General features: G+C 39.1%; 1 protein-coding gene across 4 annotated transcripts in view; it reads right to left on the reverse strand.

Annotated features, from left to right (window-relative positions):
- banp (BTG3 associated nuclear protein) overlaps window positions 1–20,420 on the reverse strand; it is a 51,239-nt gene that overhangs the window by 2,098 nt on the left and 28,721 nt on the right. For 3 of the 4 annotated variants that reach the window (XR_015086653.1, XM_086029454.1, XM_086029452.1), the window contains exon 12: window positions 3,404–3,544. Coding sequence is in view for 3 of the 4 variants with exons in the window: in XM_086029454.1 (XP_085885580.1) it covers window positions 3,404–3,544 (141 nt within the window). In the remaining variant the exon portion in view is untranslated. Of the gene's footprint in view, window positions 1–3,403; window positions 3,545–13,773; window positions 13,887–20,420 lie in introns of those variants that run through there. The other variant, XM_086029455.1, reaches the window with a different exon arrangement.

Below are 20,420 nucleotides of genomic sequence, written 5' to 3' on the forward strand. Positions count from 1 at the left end.
GTATGTGTGCAAACCGTGATGACTGTCAGGGGTAAATCACTGCCAGGGGTTCCATCAAACACACCTGCAGGATTTTCTCCCTGTAGCCCAGCACACTCAACACAGCTGCATCACAGCATGTCACATATTTTAAGCATTGCTTATTAAACAGGCCAAGGAAAACTTGCATGGATGATTTTCATTGAAAATCTCAGACTCCGGCCATGATGAAGTATCACAGCCATTTGGAAGGATAACAATCTCATGGTTATACTTTTCAAAGACTGTTCTGACATGATTTAATGATTAGGTGCATTTAGCTAGTGTGTTGACACTCTGTGGTAGCTGCGTTAGACTAAGCAGGGGGTAGGCGCAAGAACATTTTCTCCAGATTATCACCACCTTGGGGAAATTGTACTTCATGTTGCAAACAACAGGGAATTTATCCGGTGTACTGTAGAGAAATGCAAATGCAGGGATAAATAAATCATAATGTGAGCGTAATTTTGCAAGAACTTATTTAAATGCTACCATGTGTTTGGAAACAGATGACAGTAATTCTCTCAATTCCACACTGTTCAAAGAGATATACATGCCAGCACTAACCTTTGGCTGAACTTTGAACTGTAAATCAGCAGTGTTTACAGGTTTGGACATCAAGACCAAACTGTCATACCACGCTCTGTACCACTCAGCTTCTTTTGTGGCTCATCACGCTGATTCATGTTTGAAACATCACAGCACGGTTTCAGTTATTATTGCCAGTTAAACTGCTGAAATGCTTTTTATCTGTTATGTTGTTCATGTCAAAGATTTATTGGTTGGCTAGATCTAAAGATGTTCTGACTATGAAGGCACACTTTGATTAAAAAATATATATATATTTGAACACACTGACTAACTAATGTAGCAAAGACATATCACGAGGTCCTTCAACAGAATAAAACCACTTAACAAAATCTGATCAAAAGACACCAAGTCGTTAACAAGTGGTTTCCTTGACGATATCCATACCTAACTAGAATCAAGCCCAAATGAAAGCAGGCTGTAGAATGATCCGACAGCTTGATGTAGTTGCAAAAGAACAACCAAAAATGACATCAATCACTTGAGAAAACAAACAGTTGGATTGCTTGCTGTGGTGCAGTTTTTGAAATACAGTGCATGTGGTGGCAATCATAGTGGGAACTATTTGCAATTTGCGTCTGAAACCTTCGGGCCACTTTAAAACTGTACCATCAAACTGGCTGTTACTTATTTCCCATCCGGGTGGCAGTCATGCTTGAAGAATTCTAAGCATAGCAGAACTCTGTCTACACATCAATGTAGGTATGATAGATTCAAATGCAAAGAAATATTGGATGTTACGTACAATGACAAAATTGGTGGTACTCATCTGTTCATGAAAGAACAACCCACAGTGGCCACAGAAATAACTTGAATCTGACAAAGGTAACAATACAAACAAATTTCATGAAAATTAAAAAGTGAAAAGTGTTTTGGCCCACTCTTCATAGGAAAACTGCTCCAATTGTCTCTGGTTTGAACGGTGCCTTGTTCAGACGATGATATTTCAGCTCCTTCCACAGATTGGATTTAGATCAGGGCTCATAGTCCAATGCTCTTTGCCATTCCTGGGTGTTTTTAGCTGTGTGTTTTGGGTCATTATCCTGCGACTGAGAACAAGCTTTCTAACACCTGGCAGCACATTTCTCTCTTAAATCTAACAATGTTATTCCCACCAACGTCTGTCTTGTCAACTCCAAATAATTTACAGAATCGGGACATCGCTATTGTTTCCTCGACTGCTATCATAGAGTCACGTGACTGGATCCTGCCCACTGATTTGCTGAATGAAGGATTATCACTTCCTCCTCCTTGGCCGTCTATACAAATTGATTCGCCAAATGACGATTTCATCACTTACTCTTACTTTGTGGCCATCAACACACTTGTTCGTCTTTCCGTTTTGAGGAATTAGAAATACATTAAAAAATTATACAATACAATACAATGAAAAAATATCAAATGTAAACAGAAGCACAGTGGCCTACATATCCTTGCACAAATGTAGATATTAATCTAAATAAGAGGCATGAAAAATAATGTCTCTGACAGAAAATTGTTTACAAATAAAAATAAAAAGATGATCTCTATTGTAATGTAATTTTGAGAACATTTATTGTGCGGATCTCAAAAGTCAAAATCAAAATTCAGGACTGTATTGTGGGAAAAAAAATCACTTTAGTGGTATAATATGTATTATGTATTCAGTATACTATCTCCATCCATTTTCTAAATCGCTAATCCCAGGGGCGGAGCATAGGTAACAGCACAGAGGGGGCGGTACCGGGCCGCGGGCCGCTTTGGACCGGTCGCGGCAAAGGACGCCGTGGTAGAGATGCTAACGGCAGAGGTTTCATAATTCATAAACATTATTTAAAGCACATTAGCTGGCATGCGTGCATGCAGCATGTGTCAAACATGGTGGAGATAGGGTTATAGTATGGAAATGTAGCAGCAAATTAAGCATTTCCATTCGAAAAATCGGACGGCATAACAGGGACTTGTGTGATAACCTTTGGGTTTTGTAATAGGTTGATTTAATAATTTGGTGCTATTTCTTTTGGAGGTCAAAATGGCCCGATCCGTGCATTTTCTTTTTTTTTTTACTTCTTTTTTTAAATTAAAAAATAAAAACACAATTATTTACATGTGTTAAGCCAATTTTAGGTAGGCTTCAACCCCACTAAAATGGGCCAAACCACTGGTGGGCATCTAATTCCATGTTAACTCACTAACACAAGGCATCACCAAGCTTTTTAAAACTGAGAACTATTTCACGGGTACTAATTGATGTGGAGGGCTACCAGTTTGATACACATACCTGAAATAACAAATGTGTTCATATTACCTTTAAGTCCATGTTATTATTGATAATTCATGTCTGCAATATGATGGATGGTAAATGTCATATTTTTGTGAAACCTATGTATTAAAGCTGAAAGTCTACACTTCATTCTCATGCTGATTGTTTCATTTCAAACCTGGGTCACAGTCCAAATACTCGTTGACTTTACAGTGTCGATTAAAACCAAGCGAATATCCGGCAGATTTGGGGGGGGGATACAGTTCTGGGACTGCACCTCTATCCATAATGTAGTCAGACAAACAGAAATATGACACTCATTCATTTTTTTTCCCACCTTTTCAAAAGAACAACCATGGTGGCTTTCTGATCTCTACAAACAGCTATTCTAGTTAATTATCAAGTCTGTAAACCAAAGTGGATTGTGACTGATTTAAATGAGTTGACTAAAGTACTTGGAATGTTACCCAGTGTCTGTGTTACTGGGTTACTAAGCAACTGTTTACACAGGGTGCAAGAGCCTCAAAGAGTTTGTGTCGGGTGCTTTTTATTTACCTGTACTGCAGCTGTGTGATCTGCGACAGGGGCGAGTTGAACATACTGCACTTGGATGTCAGGGGGGAGAGAGGTGCCCTCGACCGCTGCTGCCGCCCCTTCAGCTGACGCCACTGCTATGAGCTGAGCTCCCCGAAGTACCTACAACAGATGGGGGGAGAGGGCAAAGGAACATGAATAATGCCTCATCTGGCTTCGACTTTGACAGAAAAGTGTACATGATCTGAATGAAACCTGACAATGCCCCTCATCGACTTTATCCCGCAAAATGTGCAAAGCAGCTGACCCGCTTATGATCGACTGCAGCGCGTACCAGAGGAAGAAATAAGATCCGAATGAAAGCAAACAGCTGAATGCCTCATTTATGTTCAGTCTGATGAGTTTATATCTTTAAACTGATCACAGGTGTCAGAGTGGAAGTACTGGGTGTCACACAAACATACAAACTAACTTTGTGGCAACAAAAAGAATCACACAGTTCTACGTGAAACTGATCTACTTTCACCTCAGCAGCTCTCGGGTATCTTAACCCCTGTTTGTTCTCTCATTTGTAAAGACAACTCCGTTTTGTTTAGTAGCAAATGATAGCTGCTATTCCCTTTTGTTTGTAGTTTAGAAAGTTAGCAAAAGAAGATTCAAGCTCTGTGTGTTCAGAGGCCTAATTACGGAGCATGAGTGCGGTTAGGTTTCCTGTAGTTGCGATGCTATTGGATTTGAATGGAATAATACGATACAAACAAAGACACGCTGTGTCTATACAATAAGGTCATGTATGCCTTTGGGCTTGCATTGCTCATGTCACATGACCAAACCGAGAAAACAGATGCGCTGTGACGTTCGCATCGCCCTGATAATTGACGGGTATCATTCGACAGCAGCGGGCGGTAAAATTTTAAAAGGGATTCCCCGTGAGACAGATGACAGCGTGCATTAATCTGCTTAATTCTTATTGCAGTTATGCAATATTAATCAGAAAATCATGTGTAGACTAGTGGAGTAACATATAACAGTATTGTAAGGAAATAATTTGATTTCAGTTTGACTTTAATAAGCGATTACCACCTTACACTTTTATGCACTATTCTTTGTTGGATGTCCGACTGAGCAAATAGCTGAATATAGCAGCTAACTGTATGGAAAGACGGAAATGGGCATGTGTATTTATATGATAAATGACAACATTATTTCACATTTGGGCTAAAATGGGTCTTGGAGTAATTTGAGTACTTCGGTTCAAAAAAATGTGTGAGGCCTTTTTCTGCCTCGAATGCCCGCTTATTTACATGTACACTGTCAGGAAGAAGTCAAGCAAATAGCAGCAACAATTGTTCATGCTATACATGACAGCAACACGCCAACAATGCAGTAAGAAGGCCAATTTCAAAAGAAACCAATTCCTGACTTGACTCGTTTTCCAGGCTGTGTTTGGGGATTAACTGCGGTCACAAACTGGTGCGATTGACAACACTACAACAATGTCCTGAAATAACGTTCAACCTCTAATTAAGGGCACAAAAAAAAAAAAAGGACTTCATTATACAGTTCTGACACTGTTTTGTATGGAGCTAGAAGAGCTAGCAGAGCTAGAAGCGCTAGCCGTGCTCAAGCTAATAGACTGAAATGACTCACACTTTAATGTCGACAGCCTGACACAGATGCCGTTCCTACTACAAACTTTAAAAAAATAAATAAATCAGGCTTACTCAAGTGTGTTGGTTAAGACGGCTACAATCACTATTGTGCTTCGGGCGCCACTTCGGAGATGTATCTAAATTCTCACTAATGTTTCCAGAGAGGAAAATAGTCAACTTTGCACGGTTTAAATTTAAGTATAAAAATGTTGATTATCTAAAAATGAAAAACAGTGGGCCATTTATTATCAAGTGGAAATATGGGTTTTTTTTCTGTATATTTAAAGTGAAAGTCGACTCCAAAATATTCTATATAAGAATATTCTATGCAGCTCCACTAGTCGAAACACGGCGTTCTGATTAAATAGACGGCCCCTGAAATGGCTAAAAACGTGTGGATTTTGCTTCTTAACTCATATTCAACAAACGTAATATTAACCAGAATGCCATCTTTAGACTAGTGAAGGCACTTTGAACATAATTATTGCAAAGATTTTGGGGGGATTGACTTCCCCTTCAACCGAGCAAAAAAACATAACATTTTGATTTGAATACCCAATTATTTGATTTGAATTTTAAGTAAGATATCCGAATACTGTAGCCCTATTTCACATTTCTATTTATTCCTCTATTCAAAGTCTTGTGTTTAAAAACAGACTCATCCCAGTGCCTGACTGATTTCATCAAATGCCACTTTGGTGATTATTCAGAAAAGTTATGGGAGGTCTTCTTCAAAGTCGCCAGATGCACTTACTGCTGAGGCTGGCTGGGACTTCTCCAATAGGCATTACAAATGGCAGAAAAACCAAACCTCACTTCCACACCATCTCCCCAGTCTGATCTTTTACTTTGAACTTTGATAGTTCTGGTTTAGTTAATCGTCCCGACAACCACCGGCTTGCTATGTCTTCAAAAAGTTTGCAAGTTTCACCACAATTTCTGCTGCGTCATCACCACCACACTCCAAATCCGATGGAAGTCATTAGTGTGCAAATCTGCCTGCCTAAATCGATCAAACAAGATGGTTGACTGAAGTTGAGGCAGTCACACTCTGAATAAAAAGAAAATGGTTAGATCTGGGTCAAATGAATCATGTTTGATTGCCAATAAATGACTATTGATCAAAAGAAATCTGCTTAAAAGGTGGGTGTGGGAGAGGTTCTGGGTGGTAATGAGTTTTCTGATTAGAGTTGTTGACATTACATTTGGGCGTTAGGAGTGAAATGCTTTATGATTCTACACTAAGCTAAGCTAAACTTCTTGTGGCTTCATAATTATCAAAGCAAGAGCCAAGCCAGTATGTTAAAATGTGTCATTTCATGGATCAGTTAGGCCAATGATTTTATTATGTGGTGAAATAAAATGCAGAACCAGCTGTTTTAGTACTTCTTCACCCACAGAGATGTAAAGAAATCTTCACATCTCGTCTGCCAAGTGCTCTGTTTTGTTTCTATGATTGTGTGGTGTAACAACATGTCATGACCCGTGTATAATATTGCATTTCTTTTATCGTAATCAAATATTATTTTTTTTAATTGATATTTATCAAATTTAATTTAACATATATTCAAGTTTCACTCTGCTGTAAACAATCGGGTGAGAGCACTCAGGCGATTAAAACTGAACATTATTATTTCTAAACTGAAAATTATTGATCCAACTCTTAAATTGGATATCATTATATGGTGCAAGTGGTCATAATTGGTTTGTGGCTGGTTGATGTATATATTGTGTTTCCAGTACTGCCGATTCGATCATGCAGGCCTGGTCCATATCCCTCATAAATACCGAAAATCCATGATTAATTGACATTCACTGAAACCTATTAAGGGGATAAGAGGGGCAAAAAGTTCTTTTTTTAATCCCCAAAACACTCCTCAAAAAGCACTGATGAACATTCAATGTGCATTTTCCACAACAAATAAAGGGGAATATAAAAAAAAAAAATCTTGAAAACTCGTGTAAATGTAAACCCACAAGAGCTGAACCGCAAGTCTGCAGGGGTCCACTGCACTCAAAATCAACATCGATAATTGTGTCGCAGGTTTACACCAAGCGGAGAACAAGACACTACACAATGTAGGTACGTGCAAATCGTAATGTACTGACACAAAATTGTTTTGTGCCAAGCTTAAGGGCACCTTGAAATGTTTTTTTTCATGGTTGATACGATACCCATTTAAGCAGTCAAGGATATTATGGAGCCGATATCCGTTTTCAGTCAAAATTTTAAAAATCACAAAATCCATCTATTAACTTTGTTGGAATGTCTTTAAGCACGTCTTTTTTTTTTATCTTAAACAATAGACATCTTTGCCTACAAACAAGAAACAAGAAAATAGCTGCCTATAGTTCTCTGCAGTAAATTCAATTTCCCAAAATTTCAAAATAACTGGAATGTCACACTTGAACTTATCTTTGTTTTAATTTAAAATACAAACAAAAGGTGCAGCAGAGTTCCAAGGGTCAGCAGCATCGCTTAAAAAGTGAAGTGAAATTTTCAATAAATAGTTTACTTAAGTTAAAACAGTTTTAAATTGGTCTCTTATTGGCTGTCTTTTTTTTTTTTTTTTTAAAAGGCTGGTGCCAATATTCATCAAAATGCTGAATATCGGCGCCGATAATCGATCTATCACTACCAGATTCACAAAGCAGACTAGCAACAGCTAGTTTCAGTTACAAAGCCAAGCCCCTCCAGACTAAGCCTCCCCCAACTGGTCCAACTGATGGACATAAGTGGTCAAATATTCTAGCTCAGCGGACCCAAATATTGGCACTAGTTGTAAACCACTTGTTATATTCTGCTCCCTACTTCCATCTGAGAGTAGTTTGCATTCTCAGCTGTGTGAAGATGCACACAAACGCTGAGAAAGGAAGTTAGATTTGGAACACAAGGATCTTTGCAGGAACTTCTCGGCAGTGTATCCTGTCCAGTGACTCACAATGTAAGAACACATGGTCTTCAGTCATCAAGTACAATGCGGTCACATTAGGTTCAGTACACGATGGGTTGCAACTTCAAACCAAATTCTAAACTGAGCAAACACAAATGTACAGAGAAACCTCAAAATGAAAGTGTCCCTGGCATTATTAAACTACAACAAAATCTGAAAAAATACACATCTAAAGCTAAAATACAAATCAAAATATTTGTATGATGTGCAAAACATTTTATTAATTTTTTTATTCATTTAATCTTTATTCATCCAGACAAGGCAATCGAGAACAGATTTTCATTTGCAAACGACCTGGCAGAAGACAGCTCATTGTGTGGGTTCCATAATGAAGGGGCGAAGATTTGAAAATAATTAACTGTTTGTAAGTTGTCGTCTGCGTTCTAGCGTATTCTTCTTTGCATTGATTTTTTTCTTAGTTTTGATTCTAATTCGGGTTAGAGCGCCCCTTGCGGCGGTAGAAAAAATCCATTAGAATAGCCACACCTTTACATAAGCCGCATGGTTCAAAACCTAGAAAAAAGTAGAAGCTTATAACAGTCCGCATGGAATTTGGCTCACTAAGCTCTATTTGTCAGATACCAGAGCTATCATCAGGTCTTAAGTGTATTTGTTAGTGCTGACCTCATATTTCAAGAGAAGGAGTCTCAAATAACCTGAGCTGGCGGGTGGGCTTCAGTGCTGTCAGTCTACCACTTTACAGTATTGACGCCAAAGGCAGCAAACTATATTAAGAGTAGATTTAATCAAGATTCTGACCGAGAGGAAAAAGTGAAAAAACAAAATGCAGATGCTGTAATGCTCCCAGCAACGATGAATAAAACATATCATGGAAATACAAGGGGGAAACACAAAAAAAAGCATCAACAATAAGGAATAACCCGGAAAAACATCAAGACTCACGAAACAAACATTTTAACGGCCTTCTCTCTTTAAAAAGAGATTATCACCACTACAAAAATGACTGACTTAAACAGATGTGATGTTAAAAAAATAATACACCTTGTCCGCCAAGCTGTGTAAATCCCAGTCTAGTGGCGCATCAGAAGGACTACATAGACTTCCACAATGAACTATGTACGCAGTGCAGACTGGCATCCTCAAAAGGCCTCAGTCAGAGCAATCTGTGCATCAGATGATACCATGAGTCATCCACTTGGGGTCTGTCTGAGTGTTTGTATTTCTGTTTTGTTTGCTGGAATTAGAGGAGAAAGGAAACCCCCACTTCACATGAGCCGCCAGACCTATACGTAAACGATGCTATTCTGTGTGTAAAGGAAAAGGACACACTAATCTAGTTTTTAATTTTTCATTCCCAAAGGAAACATCGCAAAGGCAAAACAAGGAAATGCAAGAAAGAAACAGTTGGACTTCGGAGTGGCTGGAACTTCCTTTCAGCTTCACAGCTGTCAACATCTGTATCTGCCAACTCTGGACAGATGTCTCGGCAGTAACACTATCTCCAGTTAGATAGGTGGGGTGGGAAGGCTTTTGGACTTGGTTTTGGCTGCAACTCTGCTGAAAAGATGCCCAAACATAGTCGTGTTCTGGGTGCTTGTTTAGTGTCGACCTGCAAAATGAACATGCTGGCCTAAAATGTCTCTCTGACTGAACTCATCAACCTTTATGTCAGACTGGGGGAAATACAGCACAACATAATTACAGCTATATGAACTGTGCATTCTTTCAATTTTGTGCAGGATGCTATAAATGTATGTCCTGGCTTGACTATGACCATGTAACCTGACCCACAGCTTCCCATCCACTCCCATACAAGATCTTCACACCTGCATCTAATTAGGTCCTCTCTCCCATATTCCCACCGACAAACTAAGAATCATATCAAGACATGGGTTACAGAGGCTTTATGACAAACTCGGCATGACCCGAATCCTGACCCTGGTCCAGAACCAGAAAATCAAAAGGAGACTGATGACAAAAATAACAGCTGTAATTAAGTCAGGCCCCTCAAACCAAAAGGACGGAAATTCCGCTTTGGCTTTTTCTCTCTATCCGCTTGTGCAGATCTAAACTTGGCCCGTCTAACTAATGAAGGCATTTTTATAGTTATGGTACATTTCTTGATTTAAGATGATGGCCATTTTATGATTCAAACCATCCTATTTCATGCAGACTGGGAGAATTTGAAATATGCAGGTTGTCCGTGACTCTATTTCAACATAAAAACATTACACAGAAATATACATCGGATATCCGTTTGCAACAAGCCCTCATTTCTAAATGCACAATGCATCTTCACAGTTCAGTTATTGACATTTCCTTTTATACATCTACATACAAGGAACCAAATTTCTATTCTATTTGGGCAGTTCGGGCAAACTTAACTTCAATTGTCAGCATAACATCCAAAGGATAACCCCAAAAATATTTGTGTGTGTGTGTGTGAATTTCCCAATCCTTTCTCACTCTTAGCAGTTTGTTATGCAAGTTGTTGTTTGTCGGTTATTCACACCAAAATTTTACAGCTCCCCTTGTAGAGCACTTCATTTCTTTTCCCACACATAATTCTAAGCCTTAACATCATCTGATGCTTGAACAGAAGGGACACACTAAATCAAATTGTGGTTTGGCTTGTTGATGCATGTTCTAATCTGATCACAATTTGTATGTATTGTATGTATATGTATGCATGTTGTCTAAATTATCTATGTTGAAAAAAAAAAAAAGTTGGCCAGGCAAAGAATATATAAAACACTACAGGTATGGCCACCAACTGCTTATCATTCCGGGTGTTACCTAAAACAGCTTTTAAATAACCTTTGAATGTAAGTAATGCAATTCTACTGCAAGACAGTAAACGCCTAATGATCCTATGTTCTACATTTTCAAAGTTGTCCATTTTCAGTGTTTCAGTGTCATTGTCATTGTCAAAAAATTCCATTTCAACATTTTCAAATGTAAGCATTTTTTGACTAAAAAATGATGTTGCCAGTTCGGCAGGTCTGCACCCAGCTTGTGCTGATGAGTTGAGTCACATTGAAATAAGTCGGAAACATCTGGTCCCTCTTACTCACACAGCCTGTAACCCTGGGTCCTGCCCAAATAGACAGAAGAAAACAGCCCGAAGTGTACCGGCCAATGAATGATACACACAAAAACAGAATTTAGGATTCCCTAGCTCTGTATCTCCACGCTGAGATGCCACAAGGACACAACACAGATTCCTACTCCTTTGAAAATAGTATCCATCCTTAAAGCAGAAGTCAACCCAAACATCTTTTTTTCAAGAATATGTTCCCAGCAGGCCCACTAGTTGAAATACAGCATTCTGATTAATTTTCCGTTTGGGGAATATAAGTTAAGCAGCTAAATGCACTCGTTTTTAGCCATTTCTGGGGGCGGCCATTTTGTCTTCTGTCGACTGAAAATGACTTCACAACTGCTCACAACGACCAATCATGGCTGACCTGTTTTCCGAATCTGAGCCGCAATTGGTCGTTGTGAGCAGTTGTGATGTTATTTTCAGTCGACAGAAGAGAAAATGGCCGCCCCTAGAGACAGCTAAAAACGAGTTGCTTAACACTTATTCCACAAACGCAATATTTATCAGAATGCCCTGTTTCAACTAATGGGCTTGCATAGAACATATCCTTGAAATAAAAATGTTTGCGTTGACTTCCCCTTTAAGGCCTCCCTGCACATGTACATTCCCCTTACATGGGCTTTGTAGTTTTTTTTTTTTGTATCTCATTTTACTTTTGCTGCATGAATGAGTGACTGGAATCTCAACACGCTACTAGCAGAACCGCTACAGCACCCCTTGAGCAGAGAGGGAAAAGACAATGAACAACTAGAATGAACTGGCAGTTTCATTCAAGCACTACAATTAAACTCCAAGTCTGGAGGGTCAATCAGTTTTAAGCAAGTGTGTTGACGGGAAGGATGCTGCAACTAAAAATCAAATCGCACCAATGTACAAATACTAGTAGGTTGCTGCCGGCGCAGGGGCATAGCTTTCTTTTCCTGTTTAATCTCTGACCTACTTCTCACACTGACCCAAACAGTGATTCTTGGGAGAATCTAGCAGATGCACGACAACATATGCTGTGAAAAGATGGAAGAGGTTCAACAAGAGGAGGAGGTGAGGCTATCAATGTGTCCTCTAAACATTTACTGTACATCCTTAACTCCCTTTAGTGGGCATACACTGCAGGTCCATCGTTGTAAACAATGCAGGCATGCGGGGCTGTAACTATTGAATAGAATTGATTCTCCCAACAACTCTTCCATCAAATATTTGAGTAATAACATATGGAAATCTTCTTTTTTTTAATTTTTTTTTTTTTTTTTAGTTTGACTTGGTCAACTTTTTTTCCCAGCCTTAGACAAGTACTATGTAAATGATGCGAAAAAGTGATTGCCTCCTTCCTGCTCATTTCTTTTCCGTCTCTGAATCGCAAGCTTAGTGACTTGTCTTCATATCTTGGTTTCGTTTTTGTTCTGTCTTACTTCCTGCTTTCACAGATTTACAGAGGAGCATGCATGCAAGAAAATATGTAAACATGAGAATAAAATGGTTCCTTTGAGCCCAATGTGGACACTTCCTTAACAATTTGAGTTGGCACAGAACTCTTTCAATTTTAGGTGGCTTCTGCTGCAGTGATGGTTTTTTTTCCTATTCAAAGCTCAACTTGTCTCAGTATTTAATCATGAACGGCACAACGCATCTCCTACAACAATCCGCTTTTTTGGCTTTCCCTTACAGAACTTTCCAACACTGTTCCCCCTCCTCTTCATCAGTCTCCCCTTTCATCTTCCAAACCTTCCATTTGGTCTGCATCAACGCAGCATAGTAGTAAAGGCGATGGGCACTCAGCAAACACAGTAAAAGACTATAATATAGTTTCATTGGTCTGCTGTCTACCCATCTCTTCCACTGAGGGGGGATTTAAAATGTGAGCCAAGGCGCAACGCCTGAGACCAGGCGACCGCCACATTTATTATTTTAAGAAGAAATAGATCAAAACAAATGTAGAAGAAAAATGGTGAGTGTGGGAAAAAGCATGGAGCCGTCTGCACTATACAAATCAGCCGTTTGTATAGTGTATTGTGTATATAGTATAATCAGCCGGGAACATTCCGGCTTCCGTACGGCGGCGATGGAGTGCAAGGCTGGCAGCGGTGGAGCGAACAATGACTGTGTGTCGGCGTTGTTGGACCTCCGTTCAGTATGTGGCAGGTAACACTTCAAACGTGCTAACATCACCCCGATACAGTTACCGAGGGTAGAGCGAACAATAATTGTGTGTCGGCGTTGTTGGACCTCCGTTCGGTATGTTGCAGGTAACACTTCAAAACATGATTTTTAAAAAACAACAACAAAAAAAAAGCTAGTCTTATGCATTTGAGACTTATTGCTGTACCGAACCGTGACCCCCCATACCGAGGTACGTACCTAATTATATATATATATATATATATATATATATATATATATATATATATATATATAGATATATATAGATATATATAGATATATATCTCACATATATATGATATAGATATAGATATAGATATGGATGGATGGATGGATGGATGGATGGATGGATAGATGGATAGATGGATAGATGGATAGATAGATAGATAGATAGATGGATAGATTTATGTGTCAGCGATTCAGATTTAAGAGATGACCTGATGTCTCTGTATTGTATGAAAATAAAATTCACGGAAAGCTCAATGTGTAACAAGAGAGAGGAAGAAAAGCCCCTTTTAATTTGTTTTGGAACAGCCTATCGTTTTGCAAACACAATCTGCACATCAGTTTAAAAAGGAAGCAATAATAGCTTTTTATTGGACAACGCTCACTAACTACACAAGGGAATGAAATGCCTTTTGCACTTTCTCGTTCTCACATCCGAGGATCTCATGGTGTATCTGCAAGAAAGTAAAGGACATTATACATGCAGAAGTTTCAAACTGCGCACCAAACTAATGCATGCTTGTCAAGGCATTTATGACAGAAGCTAACCTCGATAAGGATGGGCTCTCAAGCAAATATCAAGTATTGGACGTGTACTAGTGTAGCACTTCACACTGGACAAATCACAATCAGAGAAGGAGCCACAGAGGAATGCTGCAGTCAGGCTCAACAAAAGAGTCATTTCAGGACATCTCCTTAATTGTTCATGAGACACAGACAAAAACCAATGATCCTTACTGAGACCCTCAAGCACTTGAAACCCCACCAATAAAACCCCAACAAAAGCTCTCAAAACAAATGTACGCACAAATGAACTGCATGGATGACTGAGATCTTCATCAACTGAATAAAGAACTAAGCAACTGAAAGAGCATATTTCCAGATGCAGATCCAGGATGCGGCTTAAGATCCTAATGGATGACATCATTTTAAACATTTTGACATATTACGTCTAGCAAAGGGTGATTATTTGTCTGCTGTCATTAAATCTCTGCAAATTATGGCCATTCAATCACATCAGACGTTTAATTGCAAGAAAGCAAGCAAGTCATGATTACACAAATATGTTGTCATTTACATCTAACTTTTTACAACCCTGGTCTTAAAGTTTTTTTAATGTGTCTGTAAGAGGTTGTATTAAAAAATAGATTCTCATTCAAGCAACTTCACCTACCAACCTCCACTTGCTTTGTAGTAAGAAAAAAGCTCACAACTGCTGATTAAAAAAAGAAAAGGGTCCATAAGGAATAACATATTTAACTTACCAGACAGCCTGTATTAGAAAGAACGTCCTCCCCAAAATATTTGCCCTTGACCAGTGGCGGGCAATAATCATCAAAACGGGACATGTGAGAAACTCAAACGGTTGTTGAGGGCCACACCAACATGCTAACCTCAATTGTTGTCAATATGAATTTAAAGTCTATGTTATAAAGCCTTAAATTGTATTAACTCATTCACTGCCATTGACAAATTTGTCTTTTCACAGTCCAGCCATTCAACATCAGGAAGTTATTTATTTATTTATTTTTCAAACGTTAGAGTAAAAGAGGGTCTGAAAATATCTGGCAGTGAATGAGTTAAAAGCTTCTGTGTAGATATGGTACACTGTCAGAAAAAAAACGTATTGTAGGTAGGGGTGGGCGATATGGGCAAAAAAATAATAATCTAGATCTGTTTTTTTTTTTTAAAAACTTGATAACGATAATTTGACGATATTCTACCAAAAAATATTTTAAATCTGCATTTGCTTCACAGACCAATTGTGGAAAGACAGCGCTTGTGAACAAGATCGCTTTTAAATTGCTAAATACAGCTTCTGCAAATGATATTATAATGATATTCTACGACAATATTTCACAATAAAGAACAAAAAAGTATGTGTAGCCTTAGATTGATTTTGGGGAATATTTATGTCATTTAAATGTGACATAAATACTGTGACATTTTGAGCTGCAGTGAGTACTGGTGTACCACTGCCAACTACTAGAGGAATCAGAATGAGAAAAAATGTATTTGATATGTGACGTGTGACGAAGTGTCACCCAGCGAGAGAAAAAAAAGACATCGTCATGACAACACCCATTCTCATACATTGGCCACCGTATTCAGACTAAAGTTGAATAACAAAACTGCAATATTCTGCACAGCTGATGCACATGATTCTCTAAAGGCCATGAGGATTCATTATGAATTTGCCATTGCTGACCATGTGCCATTTTCGCTCTGTGTAAACTTAGGCAACAGACCTACTCTACTGCCAGTAGACAGAAGCTCTCATGTGGGCAGAATAGACTGGGGTAACCTCACTGAGGAATATCTTAAGTATTATGCACAGTCTGATGTCTTGTTGAGTAACATTGAATTACCAAAGGATGCCGTTGTATGTTGTGATACTAATTGTAAAAGCACCCTACATGCTACTGAACTATGCTCTCTGTATGATAATATTGTGAAATCCCTCCATGTCTCATGTGCATCTCTCTTTAAGTTCAAACCACACAAAGCCAAGCCAGGCTGGAATGATTATGTGGGAGAGCTCCATGCTGAGGCTAGAAGGGCCTTCAAGGTATGGGTTGAGTCAGGAAGATTAAAATATGGCCCTTTATTTGAGTATCAGAAACAGGCACATGCAAGTTTTAAATATGCTCTACGTTTCATCAAAAGGAATGAAAACACAATGAGGTCTGATTCTCTCGCAAGAAAACTACAAAACAATAGTCCTATTGATTTCTGGAAAGAAATTAAGAGAATGAATAATTGTAAAACCTCGTTAGCAACCAATATTGATGGTGTCTGTGGCTCGGAGGAAATTTCTCAGTTATGGAGGAAACATTACTATGAGCTTTTCACCTGTGTCACAAGTAACATCATCACAGTAGGCACCATTGACATTAATCAAGACGTGACCATCTCCTCTCAAGATTTCCACGATGCAATAATGATGCTAAAAAACAATAAAGCATGAGGTATGGACAAGATATCTGCAGAGCACTTGAAATTTGCGAGCAGAAAACGCTGTCCCCTAATTGCCATCTGTTTTACGGGGTTTTTAGTTCATGGTATTTTACCTGATTCCATTCTATCTGTTTTACTAGCACCAATTACTAAAGATAAAGCTGGGAAAATCAACAGCTCAGATAACTACCGACCTATAGCCCTGGCCAGTATCCTATCCAAGGTTCTGGAGAGGACTATACTGAATAGGCTGGAACAGTTTATCCTGACCTCTGACAACCAGTTTGGTTTTAAACCTAAACATGGCACAGATTCATGCATTTTTGCTCTTAAGGAGATTCTGGATTTGTACAACAGACAAAATTCCACGATTTTTATGTGTTTTATTGATGCCTCTAAGGCCTTTGATTGTGTGAATCACGAAAAATTGTTTTATAAATTGAAAAATAGAGAGTTTCCCATGTCACTTATTAGAATTCTGATTTTCTGGTACTCACACCAGACAATGTATGTGAAATGGGGTGAATGTACATCTGCCCCCTTCAATGTATGTAATGGAGTTAGGCAGGAGAGTATTTTATCTCCATTCCTTATATATAATATTTATATGGATGAGTTATCCAACCAACTGAACAGTTGCAGAACAGGCTGTATGGTAGGAGATGCTATTGTGAACCACCTGTTGTACGCAGATGATCTGGTTGTCCTGTGTCCACACAGTGCTGGTTTCCAGCAGCTACTCAGAATATGCTCCCAATATGGCTCTGATTTTGACATTAAATTTAATGGTTAAAAGAGTAACATCATGATCGTCAGAAGTAAGGAAGACAAGAAATCATCTTTTCCTGTCTTCTCTGTCTGGTACTGTCCTTAAAACATGTTAGGAAGTTAAATATCCAGGACATTATTTGACGACCTGTCTGATGATATAGATATTCAGAGGCAATGCCGTATGATGTATGCACAGGCTAATATGCTGAAAAGAAAATTTAGTATGTTCTCGCGGCCTGTTAAGATAACTCTTTTTAAAACTTTCTGCACCCCAATGTATACTGCCCACTTGTGGCGGCACTACAAAAGGAGCTCCATGCAGAGACTCAAGGTGGCATATAATGATGGCCTGAGAATGCTTCTCAATGTCTTTAGAGTGAGCAGTGCGAGCCAAATGTTTGTGAGTGCTCGTGTCTCTACATGTCCTGCTGTACTCAGGAACCTTATGTTCAGCTGTATGTTTAGAATGTCCAAGTCAACAAACGGCATCATTTCTGCACTGGTAAATCCTGCCCTGAGTACGGTCAGGTTCACTTCAAGGCTCTGGAGGCATTGGCGCCTTGGCTTGTACGTAAATATGTGATATGGGATATTTGTCTGTTTTGTATGTTGTATGTTCTCTGTATTTTTTACTGTTTTTACTATGGACCGCAGCTGTGTCCGAAATAAAGAATTGAATTGAATTACCGAAAAGTGCATTTTCCCACTCATTCGTCGCTGTGATATGTTGACTTGTGACTTTATTCATGTTTGTGTATATGCTGGCGTCACACTAATAAGCCGTCGTAGTTTGTGCAACATGCTTCGGGAATACAGGCTAGTTATGAATGATGTGGACTAAAAGCGTGTAAACTGAATGTTAACCGATCATCCAGGATGTCACGTTTGACTCGCTAAAGTACTGAGTGTGTGTGCGTGCGTTTATATTTGTTGGTTCAACTCGGCGACTGTTTTCTGAATGTGTGTGTGCGTGTTTAAGCTTTTGTTTAGCGTGCTTGCACGGTCGCCAAGTTTTCCTCGTAACACATATGGCTCGTGGTGACTTCTCCAACCATTCTAGCAACTATTTTTAAAAAATGAAATGCATCCACGGCAACTGTGGTTCTCATTTTGGTAAATGGTAAATGGACTGTGACTTGTATAGCGCTTTTTTACCTTTGGTACTCAAAGCGCTTCACACTGTATCTCATCTACCTACCAATGACGCAGCATCAGGAGCAACTGGGGGTTCAGTATCTTCCTCAAGGATACTTCGACATGGTCACAATGGCGGGGGATCGAACCCACAATCTGCGGGCTGGGAAACGACCACTCGACCACTGAGCCATGCCGCCCCATAACAACAATATTGGCAATAATATTATTTCCTGCACAGTGGAGGCATTGGGAAGAGAGGAGTTTGCCCTGCTAATGATTTGGGAGACCGAAGAACGGCTACAGTAATGGTGGTTTGCGCTCTTAATGTTAGCGCACTTTAAAAATACAAAGACGTGGACACTGCAGACCTGTTTTTGTGAATATTGATTCAATAGTGATTAAAGTTAATGTGGAGATATGTCATTTGGATAAGACTGATTATAAATGTTTTTCACCAGTTTTAAGTTTTAATTTTGTAACAAGCTATACCAGGGCTACAAGTGGAAATACAATTTGCTGCTTTATCAAATCGAAGTCAGTAAATTCATATTTAATACAATTGAGTTAGCTTGCTGGTGTGACCCTTTGTCAACCGTTTATCCACGTGGCAACTTCAAAAATGTAATTGCCTGCCTCTGACATGTAATACGAGACCGTTTGAGAGCGCTAGCGGATTTAGCACAGTCCTGTAAGGGCACCGGCCCGGTGCCCAATCTTTTTTGTATCACAGACGGCTTTCACGCAATTGCGTATTTTGACAGACCGCCGAAGCCGCCACCCCTCGAGTCTAGCAGCTATTTTCATGAGAGCCATTAAAGTCAAACTGGCCACCATCATGGTTGTTCATACAGTATTACGCAACACGTCGCTATGCTAACTTCAAAATAAAAAACCTCACTAGTGAATACTGTGCATTGAAGCCTTATTAATCTTTTATTCTGTTAAGTTAATCCTAGGAAGAAATTGTTGTGGCTGCTAACTTGACTTGGACTTTTCGAATGTGGGCTACCATGCCCACAGTCACTGAGCTTCGATCACAGACATCTGTGGCTTCAAAATGTTTGGCACGTCAATGCACACTGAGGCAATCGAATCTGGCGCGCACATGACTATTTCCAGTATGCATGCGCGCATGCACACCGCTTATGTGAACCCCTGCCTATGTGAATGCCCTTCAAAAGAGCCCACTATTGTACAGAATGCAGTTAAAAGAAGTAGCAGAAGTAGTAGTAATCTAAATCAGGAATGTACAACACGTATGCACTTTAAATGAAATGTCAACAGTTCTATTGAAGAAAAAAAAAATTTTAATCACTGTTGTTTGGGTACTTTTCACCCGTTCCTTGGTTCCCAGGATGCCTTGCGGCGTGCAATGGTGATCTTTTTCCATCATACGGTTGTTAATCATTCTCATTCAGGGGTTTTCCTGGCTCAAATTGAGGCAGAGGTGGTATTATTCTGACCAGGTGCCATGACGTTCATGTATTATGTAAATTCAACTGACTCACTTTTTTTTTTACAAGAAACATAGTTATAATAAAAGCAATAATAGTTATGTTTTTTTTGTTTTATGTCTTGTTACCTCGATTTATGAACGTTCCATTTAGAAACGGACTCACAGAAAGTTCGTAACTTGAGGTTCCATTGTATTTGAATCTTGGCTGTGTTATGTCAGAGACGTTCCATTAAAACACCTGGGAACTGTAACTTTTTTTTTTTTTTAATTACACATCTCCATTAAAAGCTTCAGCTACCACATGCAATCCTGCATTCGGAGTTCCTTGCAGATGACAAGGTTAGGGATGTCTGTAAATGGTGCAATGGTGTCAATTGCTAAATTGATGGTTGGTAGGGCAATTCAAGCTTTGCCGCTGCAACAACCCATGCCATTTTGGTGCATATGCAGGACTTCATGTTCACAATTCACAATTTGAGTCACAACGTGAACAGTCACAGTCAGTCACAGTGTCGCTAAGTTCTTTTTTTCCCAATCAGAAATATTCTCATTATGATTTTTACATTTTTACACTTACCATTACTGTTAGGACCAAAATATTCAATCAATACCGTGATATGAATTTCAGGCCACATTGCAAAGGCCTCAGTCTCTGTTTGAAGCAGTT

Source organism: Filicampus tigris, chromosome 4 (genome assembly GCF_054856515.1).
Source record: "Filicampus tigris isolate MCC_2025a chromosome 4, RoL_Ftig_1.0, whole genome shotgun sequence".
Lineage (NCBI taxonomy): Eukaryota > Metazoa > Chordata > Actinopteri > Syngnathiformes > Syngnathidae > Filicampus > Filicampus tigris.